Raw genomic sequence first — 15,171 nt, 5'->3', positions numbered from 1 at the left:
TCACCCTATAACAGCTGGGATCCAACTTAACCACAACCCTAAATTGGATGGATGGATGGAGAAATCATATTATCATCTAGTTTGCCTTTGCAACCTTACTCACCTTTTCGACTTGTTTCTCAAATCTTAAGATGGGAATCTAAAAGAATAAATGGATATTAAACCTCTGAATTCTGTTCCATCCATTGTCCATTAATCTTTAGATCTGACTCAGTTTGAGAACTGAGCTCTGGAAGAAAAACAAACTGACACCATTTTCTTATTGTTGAGCATGTTTTCAAGCCATGCGCTGCCATGGACTGTAAATGATGGAGACATCCTTTATGCATTTTACTGGACTCCATTGTCCCAGTGCGCTGTGACTGTGGAGTCGATCTCTGCAGGACAAAGCCTTCAATATCACATTCACATAAATGCAACTCAGAGCTGCCACTTAACCCAGCCTGCATCATGTGTTTGGACTCTGGGAAGAAATCAGAGGACTCATGGCAAAAACCAACACAGGCAAGGGGACAAGCTGAAATTCAACACACTGAAAGGACCTCACTGGCTATTGTTTAAAATATATTCAAGAACATCACTTATCCACACTTTGAACCAAACCACATCTCATATAAGCTGCTCTCCGTTTCATGACCGAGACAAATCTCAGTGACTTACTGTGGAATCTTTTTGAATCCACACCCAAACCATGAGCAACAAGTTGCATGTGAAAAGATTTTTACAGTTTATACCCCGCAATGGCACAGCATGTCTGGCAGTCATGAAGGGCACAACCACCAAAAAGCTCTGCTGTCTTGCTCCACTGCCAAGCCATAATTACAGCAATAAGGTTGGAGAGGCTCGTTAACCTTAATCTAGGAATTATACTGTGGCACCAGGGAAAGGAGGACGTGTTGTGTTGTGTGCTTGTACATAGGACCTGGAATTAGACATTTACCACAGAGGGGGGCTGGTGCTGCTTTGAACTACACCGAGTGAGAGTTGTGGTTCATGCAGTTCACAGAGTGCCGTATAGATCCTGCTTGAAACTCTTACCTACTGTGCACTGTTTGAAATGGAGGGAAAGTCCTTTTGTTAGCCTCTACCGCCATCGTGTGGTTTAAATGTAGCATTGCTCACTTATCTTATATACAATGTTTTGTTCATTAAGCCCCACTGACCTATGAATATCTCAAGGATAAAAATGGCAGCTAGCTGAAAGGAAGAACAAGTGTTGTTTCTACACATAATAGACAACTTAGCAAAAAACAATTTTAGCAGCCAGTCGCAAAGACATGAATTGTTACCATTTCTTTTGTTGAATATATGCACCAACAAGGTGATTCCCACAGAGATGTTAGCTGAAAACTTTCGAAGAAGTCGAAGTCGAAGAAGTAGAAGACCACACTTTAGTTGATCATCATAAAAAACATTAGCTATTTTGCAAAGGTTAACTGACTATCATTTGACCATTTATTACTTGTAGTTGTTCTAAAGCTAAGGATTAAAGGCATGGATGGAGAGGTTGGTGTGGAAAATTGAGAAGTTTATCTTTTGTGCTTTCCAACTTTTAACATGATTCTGACATGATTCAGCACAATTATCAATTTGCATGACAATTTGAATATTCTAAAGAAGTACACACAAGGAAAACTAACTTTGGCTCCTCCCTTCTTCACAACGCAGCAGCAGCAGCAGCAGCAGCAGCAGCAGCAGCAGCAGCAGCAGCAGCAGCAGCAGCAGCAGCAGCAGCAGCAGCAGCAGCAGCAGCAGCAGCAGCAGCAGCAGCAGCAGCAGCAGCCTCTCCCACACCACCACCACCACACTGCTCTTCTCCAGCTTATCACCTCTGAGGGTAATTGGTGGTAACGAGGGCAGATGAGCAGCAGGTGTGTCCTAAAGGAGAAGGCAGGGGCAGAGAGAGACAAGGGGAGGGGCAAGAAAGAAGGAGGAGGAGAGGGAGAAGACAACACCACGCCCGCACACTCCCACAGCCTCACAGGATGTAACAGAAGCAGTTCCCTCTTGTATTACATGACATCGAGAGGCTATTACAACAGGCCAATTTACTGCTAATTCTATGAATCGCCAAAAAGTTAGTAAAATGTTGCAGCGAAGTAGACGTTTCTCTTCATGTTATTCTCAGGTGCATGAAATCGTGTAGGCGAATGTTCCGTATCATACAGGTCTTTCCTAAGACCAAAATTTGCTTCCTTATAACTGTTTGTGGTACAATTGCTGATCTAATCAAAGACATTCATTGCCTGCTCAAGATTGCAAATATGTTGCAAACCTCTTGCAAACTGCAGCAGGCTATTTGGTCATCGCTTGTTCAGAAGAGACCATTAAACAGGTTCAAACGTGTCTTAGCTGTCACAGTCAGGTCAGCACTGAAATATATAAACAGATCTGTGTAAGACAGACACATGTTTCTACAAACCCTGAAGGACATGAAAGAAAAATATATGGCACAATAATATTTGCACCAACATTCGGTAGCAGGTTGTTTAAAGCAGGTTATAGTCTAAGAACCGCATGTCGCTTAAACCACTTGCATACTTTTTAGTTCAATTGTTTTAATGAATTCAGGTTAAGTGATAAAGATCAGTATCAGTACCTACACAACTTTGGTTTCAACTTTTCAACTTATCTTTCGCAACAATTTTATCTTCAGTAGGAACCTTAACAGTCACAAAGCCCACCCCAGTCAGTCTCTCTTGGTCTGTAACTGACTGTGACTTCTTTTTTGTATTTGCTTCTGAGAATTAGATTAGAAAATTGGTAATAGGAAGGCTGTGGCAGACACCAGAGTCCTAGTACGCCTTTTATACAGAAAAACACTAAACACTAAAAAATACTACAAAAATACAACGAGATCGAAAGATCAGTGACGGACATTTTAGATCAACTGTTAAACTGACACGCAGTTGTTCGCACTAAAGGAAAACACCACCATCATCTCATGCGGCTACCACATCGCCGCAAGCTGCAAGGCTGGAGCTGAACAACAACAAATTCTCTCCCTGATAACAGGACTGTGTTTATCTCCCATCTCCAACACCTGGTCTGCTAACTTCCAAGGCCGATGTTTAGACGGCGGGTCCAGCTCAGCGCCCTCCGATGGCAGCAGATGCGGATAGCTGTGTCTACATAGGCCTACTTCTCGCCCCTTACCCACCCCTGTTGCTTGTCATGTGCTTCATGGTGTTGTAATGTGATAATTTCTGTGCTCTCCTCAGAGTCCAGCAGGAGTAGAGGTCTCTTTTTTTCCCTCCTCCACTTGCCCATTGTACTGTACTTTCTGTGTTTTTCCATAATACTACCAGTATTTCACCGGAGGGTAACCTTTGTGTGACAAATAAAGGTTTTCTGAACATACTAAGAACTAAAACTAAACTGAAACAACAAAATCCACTCTGGATACTAACAGAAACTAAACTGAATTAAAAACAAAAAGTCAAAATGAAATAAAAATAAAAAATAATTAGAAAATACAAAATTAAACAGTGGTGAGCTATGATAGTTTGAATTACCAAAAAAAAGTTAGTGCTGGTTCTAGCATAAAAGTGTCAGATTGTTGTGTATCAGCTGATTGCTCATGCATCAGAGCTGGACCACAAAGCAATGGAAGAAGGTGGCCTGGTCTGAGGAGCCCATGTGGATGTTACTTTGACATGCACCACCTGTTGCAGATCATGTACACCTTTCACAGAAGACAGTTTTATTTATTACTTTTATTTATCTTACCTACCTTCAATGGAAGGACAACAAAAAGTTATTCTCAAAGGCTTTTCCCTCCATTGTACACTACCTTTGTCATCTGCATCAAAACTCTGCTCATCTGTCATAGGACACTGTATTGATGGTAATGTATTTTGTTTCCCACAGACAAAGATGACACAATCAGTTACTATGACAACAATGAGTAGTGAAAACCAAGTAACTGTTGCACTCCTTCTGTAGGTTTATGCATATGATGCCGAAAGGATGGCACAGCGACACAGGGCCTGCACCTACTCTGGTTCCCGTTTTATTTTAGGGTGATTAAAATCATCGGTAGCACATTTTGCTGCATTTTTAGGAAATGAAATTCAACTTAAATCTGTGAATAGTGGCAGTGACTTTTCATACACAGACTAACATTTATAACTCCCCAATTTTATGTCTCATATTAACATGTGCCAGTCTGTCTCCTTTTCAGGACTAGTTTTCCTAGGTAAGCAGCTAATTTCTTTACTTGGTAACATCATTTTTCGTGGTGGTGTTTTGAAAACAATTCTATGAATCGCCAAAAAGTTAGTAAAATGTTGCAGCAAAGTAGACGTTTCTCTTCATGTTATTCTCAGGTGCATGAAATTGTGTAGGCGAATCTTCCGTGTCTTGGACCTTTCAGGTTTTTCCTATGAAGACTGAAGCGACACCTCCTCCGTCTAGACCTGAGAGAGCACTCCCACTCACACAGTCAAACACATAACTGTCCTCTCTGTCAGAGAAGTCGTGCTGCTGCTGAACTGAAGCTGTGAATTCATTCAAAGTGTTATTACATACAGAAGACGATTAAACAACAGAAGGAGCAGTCGGGTAAGCAGTAACTCTGTCATTTGTTTTTTTATATGTCAAATAGAGGTTATTAAGAGATGCAGATAAAACTAAGTCTAATGTAAAGTGTGAAGCTGTATGTAGTGGCTGCAGTGTCTTCCACTCACTAATAATAATTAGAATAATTACTTAGTGTCAGGACTGATATTAGACGAGGACATCTCCCCCCTCCCCCTTCAAAAATATTTTTAAAATAAATAAATAAAATCAACAAAACCTTTATTTCAAATAAAATTCCTTTATCAATTTCTTAGTATGATATTTGTATAAAATGCATATTTTGGGGAAGGTAATGTCTTTCTCATAATGTTAAACTGAATTTGAACTCCAAATTATTATTATTAATTATAGCATAACAGGATTATTACATTTTGACTAACTTGTAATAAAGCGATTAGATTTGATATTATCAGTAGTTGAAATCAAAATTGTAAAATTGCTAACTTGGTTTCTTAGAACTGTTTGTGGTGTAGCTGCTGATCTAATTAAAACCATTCATTGCGTGCTCAAAACTGGAAACATGTTGCAAACCTCTTGCAAACTGCAGCAGGCTGTTTGGTCATTGCTCGTTCAAAAAAGTCAATTTGCACCAACATTCGGTAGCAGGTTGTTTATAGCAGGTTATAGTCTAAGAACCACATGCTGGTTAAACCACTTGCATACTTTTGTAGTTCAATCTTTTTGATGAATTTAGGTCATGTGCTAAAGATCACTATCAGTACTTAACCAACTTTAGTTTCAATAACGTCTCTTACGTAACCATTTTGTCTTCAGTGGCAACCTTTACAGTCACAAAGGCCACCCCAATCAGTCTCTTTTGCTCTGTAACTGACTGTGACTTCTTTTTAATACCCTTATGTTGTGTAGTGCTACAGTAAGATGCAGACTCATGTGTCCTCTTATCAGAAGCATTTTCCTCTGAGAATTAGATTAGAGAATAGGTAATAGGAAGGCTTATATGCCTTTTATACAGAATATTGAAATGTTTGTTTGAAGACAGTTTCTGTTAACACATTAGAACTACAGTTCTGCGAAACACAGTTGCAAATTGTGATTTATAATCACTTTATTGTATTGCTTGCTTTTACTAAGACCTTTGTAACACCCCTTTCAATCCTTGGAATAGAGATTTGAATGTTTACCTGTGTGCTGGGCCAATAGCTAAGGTTCGACTGCTAGAGCAAAGTGGATGACTAATGAAACGCTCAGAGAACTTGGTTTGATAAACTTGTATTCACAAATGAATAATCACATATATATACAATGAAAAAATAGCATTGTAGAGCGGAAGTTGTATTTACCTCTCCAGCACTTATTGAGCACTTTTAAGGGCATTTCTTATCACTGCTATGCAGATGATATTCAGATATATCTCCTTTAAGCCTCAAGATGTTTCCAAGCTACAGATTTTGCATAGATGCATAGACTCCGTTAGAGGTTGATTGGCTCTAAACTTTCTTCTACTAAATGAGTTGAAGACTGAACTCCTCGTTTGTTTGGGTTATGGAAAACTTGGGTCCACTTGCTACTTTTACCAAAACTTCTATCAGGAACCTTGGTGTAACTTTTGACTCAGCTCTGACTTTGGTCATGTTAAATATCTGGTCCGCTCCTGTTTTTATCACTTGAGAAACATTGCTAAGCTGAGTCCCACTGTATCGCGCTCCGAATTAGAAATAGTCATTCATGCATTTGTTTCATCTTTCATTCATTGTTTATTGTTATTCTTTGTTTACTAGTTTATATAATGCCTCTTTGGAGCATCTGCAAGTTGTTCAGAATGCTGCTGCAAAGCTTCTGACCAAGTCCTCCAAGTACTCCCATGTCACAGCCCTGCTGCACTGAGGGTGTGTTTTTGGACAGCTCTTTTAAATTCGGCAAACAAGTGTCTTCTGTTGTCAAATCTTGCTTCTATTGCGTCTTATTTGCAAGGCCAGACACTATGACCCGCACAGGGACCTGGAAAAGCTTCTCCACGCCTTCATGACATCTAGGTTGGATTACTGCAATTCCCTTTATTTTGGTCTTAACTCTACTTTTCTCCATAGACTGCAAATTGTTCAGAATGTGGCGGCTCATTTCCTTACTGATACCGGGCGGCGTGTCTCTATTACCCCTGTCCTTGCCGACCTGCATTGGCTTCCCGTTAAGTACCGTATTCAATTCAAAATCCTGCTGCTCACCTTTAGAACTATTAACAATTAAGAGCCAAGTTACCTCATTGAACTACTTAGATTATACACCCCTGATAGAGTACTAAGATCATCTTCCCAGTCACTTTTGGTACCACCGAGATCCCGGCTGAAGACTAGAGGTGACCGTGTGTTTGCCTTGGCTGCACCCGTGAGTCTGATCCATTCAATTCTTCAAATCGCAGTTAAAAACCTGTTTATTTAGCCTCACCTTTTCTACCAGTTAATGCTTGTTTGTTAAGTTAGTTTAATGCTTGTTGCAATTATCGTTCTATTCTTAACTATTTTAAAATTTTTCTTGACTCCTTTATCTTTTACACATATTGTTCTATTATGCTTTTATATGTATTTCTTTTGTTTCTGTGTTTTTAATGCCATTAACCTGCTAGCATGTTTGGTACTTTGCCATGGCTTTCATCTTTCTCTATTACTTACTTCTGACACTTTTGTATGTTAAGCACTATTATACCACTGGTTTTTACAAGGACAAGCACCAACATATATCAGTGAATTTTTACATCCATACATTCCCAGCAGGTCCCTGAGGTCATCTGATCAAGGGCTTGCTAGTTGTCCAACACACGAGGCTGAAAACAAAAGGTGACAGAGCTTTGTAACTGTGGCCCCTAGACTGTAGAACTCTCTCCCTTTGAGCCTGAGATCTGTGGACTCAGTGGTCACTTTTAAAAAACAGCTAAAAACTGATCTTTTTAAACTTGCTTTTGGTTGATTTTTATCTTTGTTTCAGCTTCTGTGAAGCACTTTGTGATTTTCATCTTAAAATGTGCTATATAAATAAAATTTAACTTTACTTTTACTTACATGAAAGAAAAATGGGGCTCAATCATGAAAAATAATAAACAAAACACGCCCTGTGGGAATTTGACTCAGTCTCTCTCGTGTCAGCCCACACCCTTAAGTGTGAGTCCAATAAGGGTTCTCTTTGCAGAATGTGCAAAGGAGCTATGAGGTGCAATTCTGTTCTACCACTTAAGTAGAATTTGAACAGTTCAAGGCTCGTCCAAAGAATTTAACTTTCTTCTCAGAACAATCATATCAAGGACTCCTGGACGGAGCGCTCGCCATCTTTGGACTGGATCATCAATGAACCCTGACCCTGACAACACCCTGACCTGTATAATACAGTCAGAGTAACATTCAAAAATATACATTTAGTCATTCATACATGTATTCTTTCCCTTTCTTTCTTTTCCCTCCATTGTACACTACCTTTGTCATCTGCATCAAAACGGAGTAAAACTCTGTCATAGGACATTGTACTGATGATAATATATTTTGTCTCCCACAGACAAAGATGACTCAATCAGTTACTATGACAACAATGAGTAGTATGGTGTCCACAACCATTAATCCGTTCCTGGACTCTCAGTTTCGTTATGTGCTCATCCCGGTTTCCTACATCGTCTTCTTCATCCTGGGCTTCATCTCTAACCTCTACGTGCTGTTTGTCCTGCGCTGCATCCATCAAGCCAAGGCCATGGGAGAAATTCACATCTATATGACCAACTTGACCATTGCTGATCTTCTGTTTGTGTGTGCTCTTCCCTTTTGGATTGACTATTATATCCGTGAGGGAGACTGGGTTTATGGAGACATCATGTGCCGGGTGACAGGCACCTTCTTTTTCATCAACACCTACGGCACCATCCTCTTCCTTTCAGCCATCAGCATCAACAGATACTGGGCGGTTACTCGGCCTCTAGACGCAGCCTCGTCAAACCGCAGAATTCGTGGAATTATTGTTTGTATTTGTATCTGGGTGTTTGTTCTGACGATTTCTGTTCCTTTTCTGGTGAGTCCAGGGATCAACGTGCACCGTAAAAACAACACCGACATACGTCGCTGTTTTGAGGGATACCAGGGTGGAACTAATGACAAGAAGAAAAAAGTGGCTGTCACTCATTTTCTAATAATTGGATTGTTTTTTGTTGTCTTTTTACTCATTGTGATATGCAATGTCCTTATTGCTCAAAGTTTAATTTCTAAAAATTCTCCTCAGTCGGAAAGTCAGTCTTCAGGAACACAGTCTAAAAAGCTCACTGTGACATCCATATTTAAATGGCCCACAGGGGTAAAACGGAGGGCTCTCCAGATGTTGCTGGCAGTGGTGGGAGTGTTTGTTCTGTGTTTCCTGCCACACCACATAGTTCAAGGCCCCTGGGCTCTGGCAGTGCTGGAGATCGAAGACGGCTTCGGCCACGTGAAGTACAGCGAGACCACTCGTCAGTTGCTGAACGACGCTCATCAGATCACCCTGGTTCTTATGGGCCTCAACTGCATTTTGGATCCTGTAGTTTATTATTTTGCCACAGGGAAGTTTAGAGGACTCATCAAGGCCCACATTAAAAAATTAATCCCATGCACGCAAACTCGGAGCTACCACTTAAACCAGCCTGCATCACCTGTTTGGACTCTGGGAGGAAATCAGAGGCCTCATAGGAAACCCACAAAGCCCGGGGGGCAGGATGAAACTTATTACACTGAAAGGAGCTCTGTGGTTATTTTATAAAGTATTTTCAAAAATCGAACTTATCCAGCATTTTGAACCAAACCACATCTCAGATAAGATTCTCTCTATTATATGACTTAGATGAATCTCAGTAACTAACTGTGGAATAATTCTGAATCCTCAATTACATTATTAAAGAGGACATGAAACACCACACATTTGAAGGTTAATTAGCTCAGTGGAGCCCTGTTGTAAAAAAACAAAAAAAAAACAAACTGTAATTGAGGTAATATGGATTTAGGAAATAATTGTTTTAGGTTAGAGTTTTTAGAGCAAGTCTATGGTTTGGTTGGTTTCTGCTGATAGACTTACATTAGGTTATGTTAGTTAACTAGTGACAGAACCAACAACTCAGAGGAAAACAAAGAGACTAAAATTAAAAAGCAGTCTAAGGGAATCACATTTGTACTGCCCCTGGCTGCAGCAGTGAGTCTGATGATAATAAAACAAGGAGGTACTGTCTACTTTCACTCTGTCAATTTAGCAGTAAGTCATCTTTTTCTTCAAAATATAAGGAAATGAGGGGTAGCTCAAGACTTCCACAGTGTTGTACCTTTGGCCTATACCTCTAACTGACCTGTACCTATAACTGGTTTTAATATAAATACAAGAGATTTGTGATTTATGACACATCACCTTGTGGAAGTTAATCTCTGTTTTTGTTATCTTGTGACATTATTAGAACATTCTCATAGACATGATGGATTGTTTAATGGAAGTTGATTCATGGAAGATAAATTGTTAAACAATATGCAAAACCCAATTTTTATGTACTGAAAACTCTTTATCTGTCATTCTTCTTTACCATTTTTCCCCTCTCACCTACCTCACATGTTTTTATTCTTATTTCCTCATCTGTGAGGATCTCATTGTTATGGGAACCCACTGGTCAAACCTTTTTTTTTTTAAATGAAAGGACATCTTTTTTCTCACCTTTCCACATTTGCAGGGTTCCCTCTGAAATGTATATGCGTTTTTGTAAATAAAAACATGAAATCAAATTTGATCAGAGGATCTCTGCCTTTATTAATTCCTTGCATTCTGATTGAATGCCTACAATGATAGCACATGATGATAACTGAGGGCCAGTTAAGTAAGTATAGCAATTTTAAATATGATGATGTCAACTGTGGTGGCAGTAGCAATACAAAGATACTCTTCTAAAAATCAGGTGCAGGAGTGTTACAGATGTGCAACTCTGCCACACATGCCTGTGTAGATCTTTGATGTGTTTTATTAGGAGCAATGAAAGGGTTAACCCAATAATGTTACATCAGAGGACACCAAAATCATTTTAGCTTATATCTCAGAAGTGTATAACATAACAGCTAGCCTTACCAGCATGAACCAACCACATAGTGAACAGATTAATAAACATTGCACTTCTATGTAAGTGGATTCTCTAAATGTATTTCTTTCACATTTTATTCGACAGTGCTCAGTTACATTTATAAAAATGGGTCATCATTTCAGATGAAACATTATAAACTCATTCTCGTGAAAAACTACAGATGTTGTTGGACGGAGAGAAACTCAATGTTTGGCAGACACACCTGTTCACGGTAAAGTTTTTACACCATTTCTGATAGTTATATACTGCAACAAGAAAACCAAGTGACTGTTGCACTCCTTTCGGTTTGTGCTATGTACATGATGCAGAGAGGATGGCACAGTGATACAGGACTTGCATTTACTCTGGTTCCTGTTTTATTTTAGGATAATGAACCCCCAAATTTTATGTCTCATATCAGCATGTCCCAGTCATTCTCCTTTAAGGAACTGTTTTCCTGTGTAAGCAGTTCTTTCTTTACTTCGTAACATCATTTCTTTGTTGTTTCATGTTATTATCAGGTGCATGAAATCGTGGAGGTCAACATTACATATTTTGGACCATTCGGGGCTTTCCTAACAAAACTGAAGCAACACCTCCTCCGTCTAGACCTGGGAGAACACTCCCACTCACACAGACACGTAAATTCCCTCTCTGTCAGAGAAGTCACTCTGCTACTGAACTGAAGCTGTGAGCTGAGCTCACTAGAACTGAAGAAGCTTCTCGAATGAGAGGTGAAACATCTTCAAGCAACTTGAAGAAGTCCAGACACTTTTCTTTCCAAGCTCCTTAGACTACAGAACGATGGTGGTACAGGGTGAATTTTTACCCATTTACATTTTTATGTTTTGTCAACATTAAATGAAAGAAAAGAAACAAAAACTGTCCCACAAAATGCCTGTGGACATCATTGACGTGTTATATTAGGAGTGATGAAAATATGCTAATGAAATCAAACAAAACATCAATCAGATCTTTATTTAAACTAACTGATTGGTCAGTTGCAGTGTTGATCATGGAGCAACAGTATTTTGATGATGCAACTAAAACATCAACACGGAGATATCTGATAAATCACCTCTGACCATGGATGTGTAACGGCCACACAGAACAGCAAGCTAACCTGTTTATCCTTCACAACACTGCCTTGTATTTTCATGCAACCAATGAATAACACAAATTTAGCGTACCTCCATTTGTTTTACAGGACCTTTCACAATACAAAATATAGTATAGAAAAACACAGCTTCAAAGCTTTAAATTTCCAGTTTATCATAATAATCTAAAATGATTGCCAGATATTGAAAGCTGAGGTTATTCTGAAAAAAGGGCAAGGGTATTCACTTACCAAAATGAGTACCAAACTACCAAATGAGTTCAGGCGGTATGATGCTTGACACTTTCCTGTGATTATTTTCATGTTGGCTTGAAACAAAATATCAAAACTTTGCCTCTCTAAAACGTGAAATAGACACAGTGAACTGGCTTGATTTCACGATTTGACATGATATTAGGTTGGATAAACCCCAGTGATTGAGGCTACATCAGTAACATTGCTATTTATGCATTCTTATTCCCTCAATTTAGGCCCAAATCGATTTGATGTTTGAAGGCACACAGTGTTGGGAAATACAAACTTCCCTCAAATGTGTTAAACTTAAAGTAATGAGTCTATTTTGAAGATGAAAGGAGTAGAAAATACAGATATTTGTGGTTAAATGTAACGAGTAAATATATAAAAAATCGTCAGAAAAATAAATACTCAGGTACAATATAGATATCTGAAACTTCTACTTAAACACTGTAACAAAGTATTTGGACCTTGATACTTCCAACTCTGAGCACAATAAAGGGTGTCCGTGGAGAGCTGTACACAGTGCGTCTTGAGTGTGCATCACAATACTAAACAGTCTCAATCAATAGTGTGTAACATTCTTTGCTCTTGTACAGCAAAGTAATGCTGTGAATGTGAGAACTATTAGATTCTCTTTTCTAAAGAAATTCATGAAAGAAACAATGCCAAATAAAGAAGAGGGCTGAATAATTGTCAAACACTACCAAATAAAGTCGCGCAGAACTGCAGATTAGCAGGGTTTGCAGTGGAATAACTACAGTTAGTAAACATTAGTAAACATTTGGAGAACTCAGGCTGTGGCTTCTTCTTCCACTCAATATTTCATTGTTTCATTAGCATCAAAACGACTAGACAGTTCTTGTCGTGCTGTGGTATTCACACACAACAATGCTGAAGGACATCTCGTGTCCATCTCTGGGGAAGCCAGTGATTTTGAGATAGATGAAAGCAACTGCAAAACCTTTTTAACAAAATAAATAATGTTCCAACCACATTTTGTGACCCAAACTAATTGAAAAACGGTAGTAGCTATTTAGTAAAGGTTAATTTGCTCAGTTTATCTAACATGTTCAAGATAAAATGGATGGATGTAGATGGAGGAATCTAGTGTGTGTTGAAAATAAGGAACAAAATGTACTGTGTCTGTCACGATTCTGGTATCTCGCTTCTTTGTGAATCGGAATTTAAAGCATTTTAAAAACCACAACTAGATAAACTATCCATAGAGTGCAGCATCAGCTTAGGCTCGAATCTTTTGCATTGTTTGAAGAGATATACAAGTCAAATGTAATAACTGTGTATAATAACTGTACAACACTTTAGGTCTTATCTCCGTGTCGCAGTCACGCTCCTTTTTGAACGAAATTCCTCTGCAGTTCATTTCTATAACTGATAACATTCGTTTCTTTCTCTGCTGATTTTAATTAGCCGCAAACACAGTGTTGGGAAATAAAAACTTTCCTTTAAATGTGTTAAACTTAAAGTAATGAGTCTATTTTGAAGACGTAAGGAGTAGAAAATACAGATATTTGTGGTTAAATGTAACGAGTAAATATAAAAAATCGTCAGAAAAATAAATACTCAGGTATAATATAGATATCTGAAACTTCTACTTAAACACTGTAACAAAGTATTTGTGTCACGGTCTGTGTGGCAGACCGTGCGGATGAGGGGAATGAGGACCCAAGATGCAGGACTTTGTGATGAAGGCAGTGCGTTTATTTACAGTAGTGGAAATAGTTCACAGAATCAATCCCGTGTTCTCCCCTTGACTTCCGTGTCGTGTCTTCACCCACAAGTCCGTGCTCCGTGCTCTTCCGCTCCTGTGTGTCCCCGCACCCCGTGCTCGCTGCTCTTGTCTTCCCTGCTCCTTCCTGGAGAAAAATAACAAAGAAGCAACTTGTCAGGACACTCGACTACCGCGGGCATGCACTCGCTAGACTTGGTATTAATAACACTAACGTGGAGTCTCACGCAACGATCCCACGCCGAGGAGCGCTCGGCCACCGTTTTAAGAAGCTCCCCGACAACGCTTCATTAGCTGCAGGTGTGTGAGTCATCATCTGCTTCAGGTGTGGCCATCCTCTAGATAGGACACACCCACCAGGCCTACCTGAAACCCAGTACTCAGCCACACTCACAGAGACACCCACTTGCCTATACATACCAGGACGGGGAATCACAAGAACAGCAGCAGTGCAGACAACACACACATCACATAATCACAGCAATAATTATAACAGTAGTCCACACTGCCCACGGACCCTGAGTCCCCGGAGCTGGGTCCGTGACAATTTGGACCTTGATACTTCCAACTCTGAGCACAATAAAGGGTGTCCGTGGAGAGCTGTACACAGTGCATCTTGAGTGTGCATCACAATACACCAGGGGTAGGCAACCTTTCTGATGGCGAATGCCATTTAAAATTTCCTCAGAAGTCAGTGTGCCATTTGATTGCATTAGCAATAAATGTAATAACGCTCTATATTAAGAGTTACACAATATACTGAACCACTTTATAGAATTATATTTGTTTGCAGATGTTGGCAGCTATCAGCAAATAGTTATCAGCTATTTTGAAACAAAAAAGACACTTTTTATTCATAACAAGAACTCCATAACAGCAAATGAACTGTACAACAGAAAATACAAATGCTATTTATGGTCTCCTCACAACAATGATAAGAAAAATAAACTAAGCCAATAATGTTAATGTAATCTTTGGTCTCCCACTCACAGACACAGGTCTCCGAGTGTCCAGCATTCAGACAGTAAGGCCAATAAGGCCTCTGCAATGTTCTGAAGACAGTCAAACTTGTCAGGTAGTGATGTCCAGCAGTTGAAAATGCAACCTCCATGAACACACACAGCTGTGGATTCCAGCTGCTTCGATGTTGCATTAACTGGCATTAACTCAACCAGTTAATGCGAGACAAATCTAGCTGCTCATTAAAGATTTCTGGTTTGATCAGAAAAGAAAACATCGGTCCAAACACCTGAAAGTCCCAAAAATGCATTGTGTCTCGAGTCTACGGATGTATCCGTGTATTTCCGTGGTGCTGATGCTGAGCGGAAAGCTCCTGAAGCTTTTGAAGTGTCAGAATGTGGAAAGCTAACAACGTCCCTCTCACCAGTAGGCTAAGTTATTTTTAGCCAATTACAAGTTGAATCTGATAGTTGGGGT

At 39.5% G+C, this 15,171-nt stretch overlaps 1 protein-coding gene across 2 annotated transcripts; it reads left to right on the top strand.

The window, feature by feature from the left end:
- The first annotated feature begins 4,470 nt into the window (after nt 1–4,470).
- Nucleotides 4,471–10,252, top strand: LOC309695028 (platelet-activating factor receptor-like). 2 transcript variants are annotated; one of them, XM_082515387.1, is made up of 2 exons: nt 4,471–4,563; nt 8,083–10,252. In XM_082515387.1, the coding sequence occupies exon 2, from the start codon at nt 8,089–8,091 to the stop codon at nt 9,301–9,303; it is 1,215 nt and encodes a 404-aa protein (XP_082371513.1). In that variant the 5' UTR covers nt 4,471–4,563; nt 8,083–8,088; the 3' UTR covers nt 9,304–10,252. The 2 variants fall into 2 exon arrangements, with proteins under 2 accessions (XP_082371513.1, XP_082371514.1); XM_082515388.1 differs by lacking the exon at nt 4,471–4,563 and adding an exon at nt 7,166–7,373.
- The last annotated feature ends 4,919 nt before the right edge of the window (nt 10,253–15,171 follow it).

Source organism: Aulonocara stuartgranti (assembly GCF_965226115.1).
Source record: "Aulonocara stuartgranti genome assembly, chromosome: 19".
NCBI lineage: Eukaryota > Metazoa > Chordata > Actinopteri > Cichliformes > Cichlidae > Aulonocara > Aulonocara stuartgranti.
The sequence above is the reverse complement of the archived record's forward strand: the minus strand, read 5'-3'. Positions and strand labels throughout refer to the sequence as shown.

What these genes read in the sequence shown, in the direction of transcription:
- LOC309695028 (XM_082515387.1), top strand. Translation starts at nt 8,089, where the DNA reads ATGACTCAATCAGTTACTATGACAACAATGAGTAGTATGGTGTCCACA.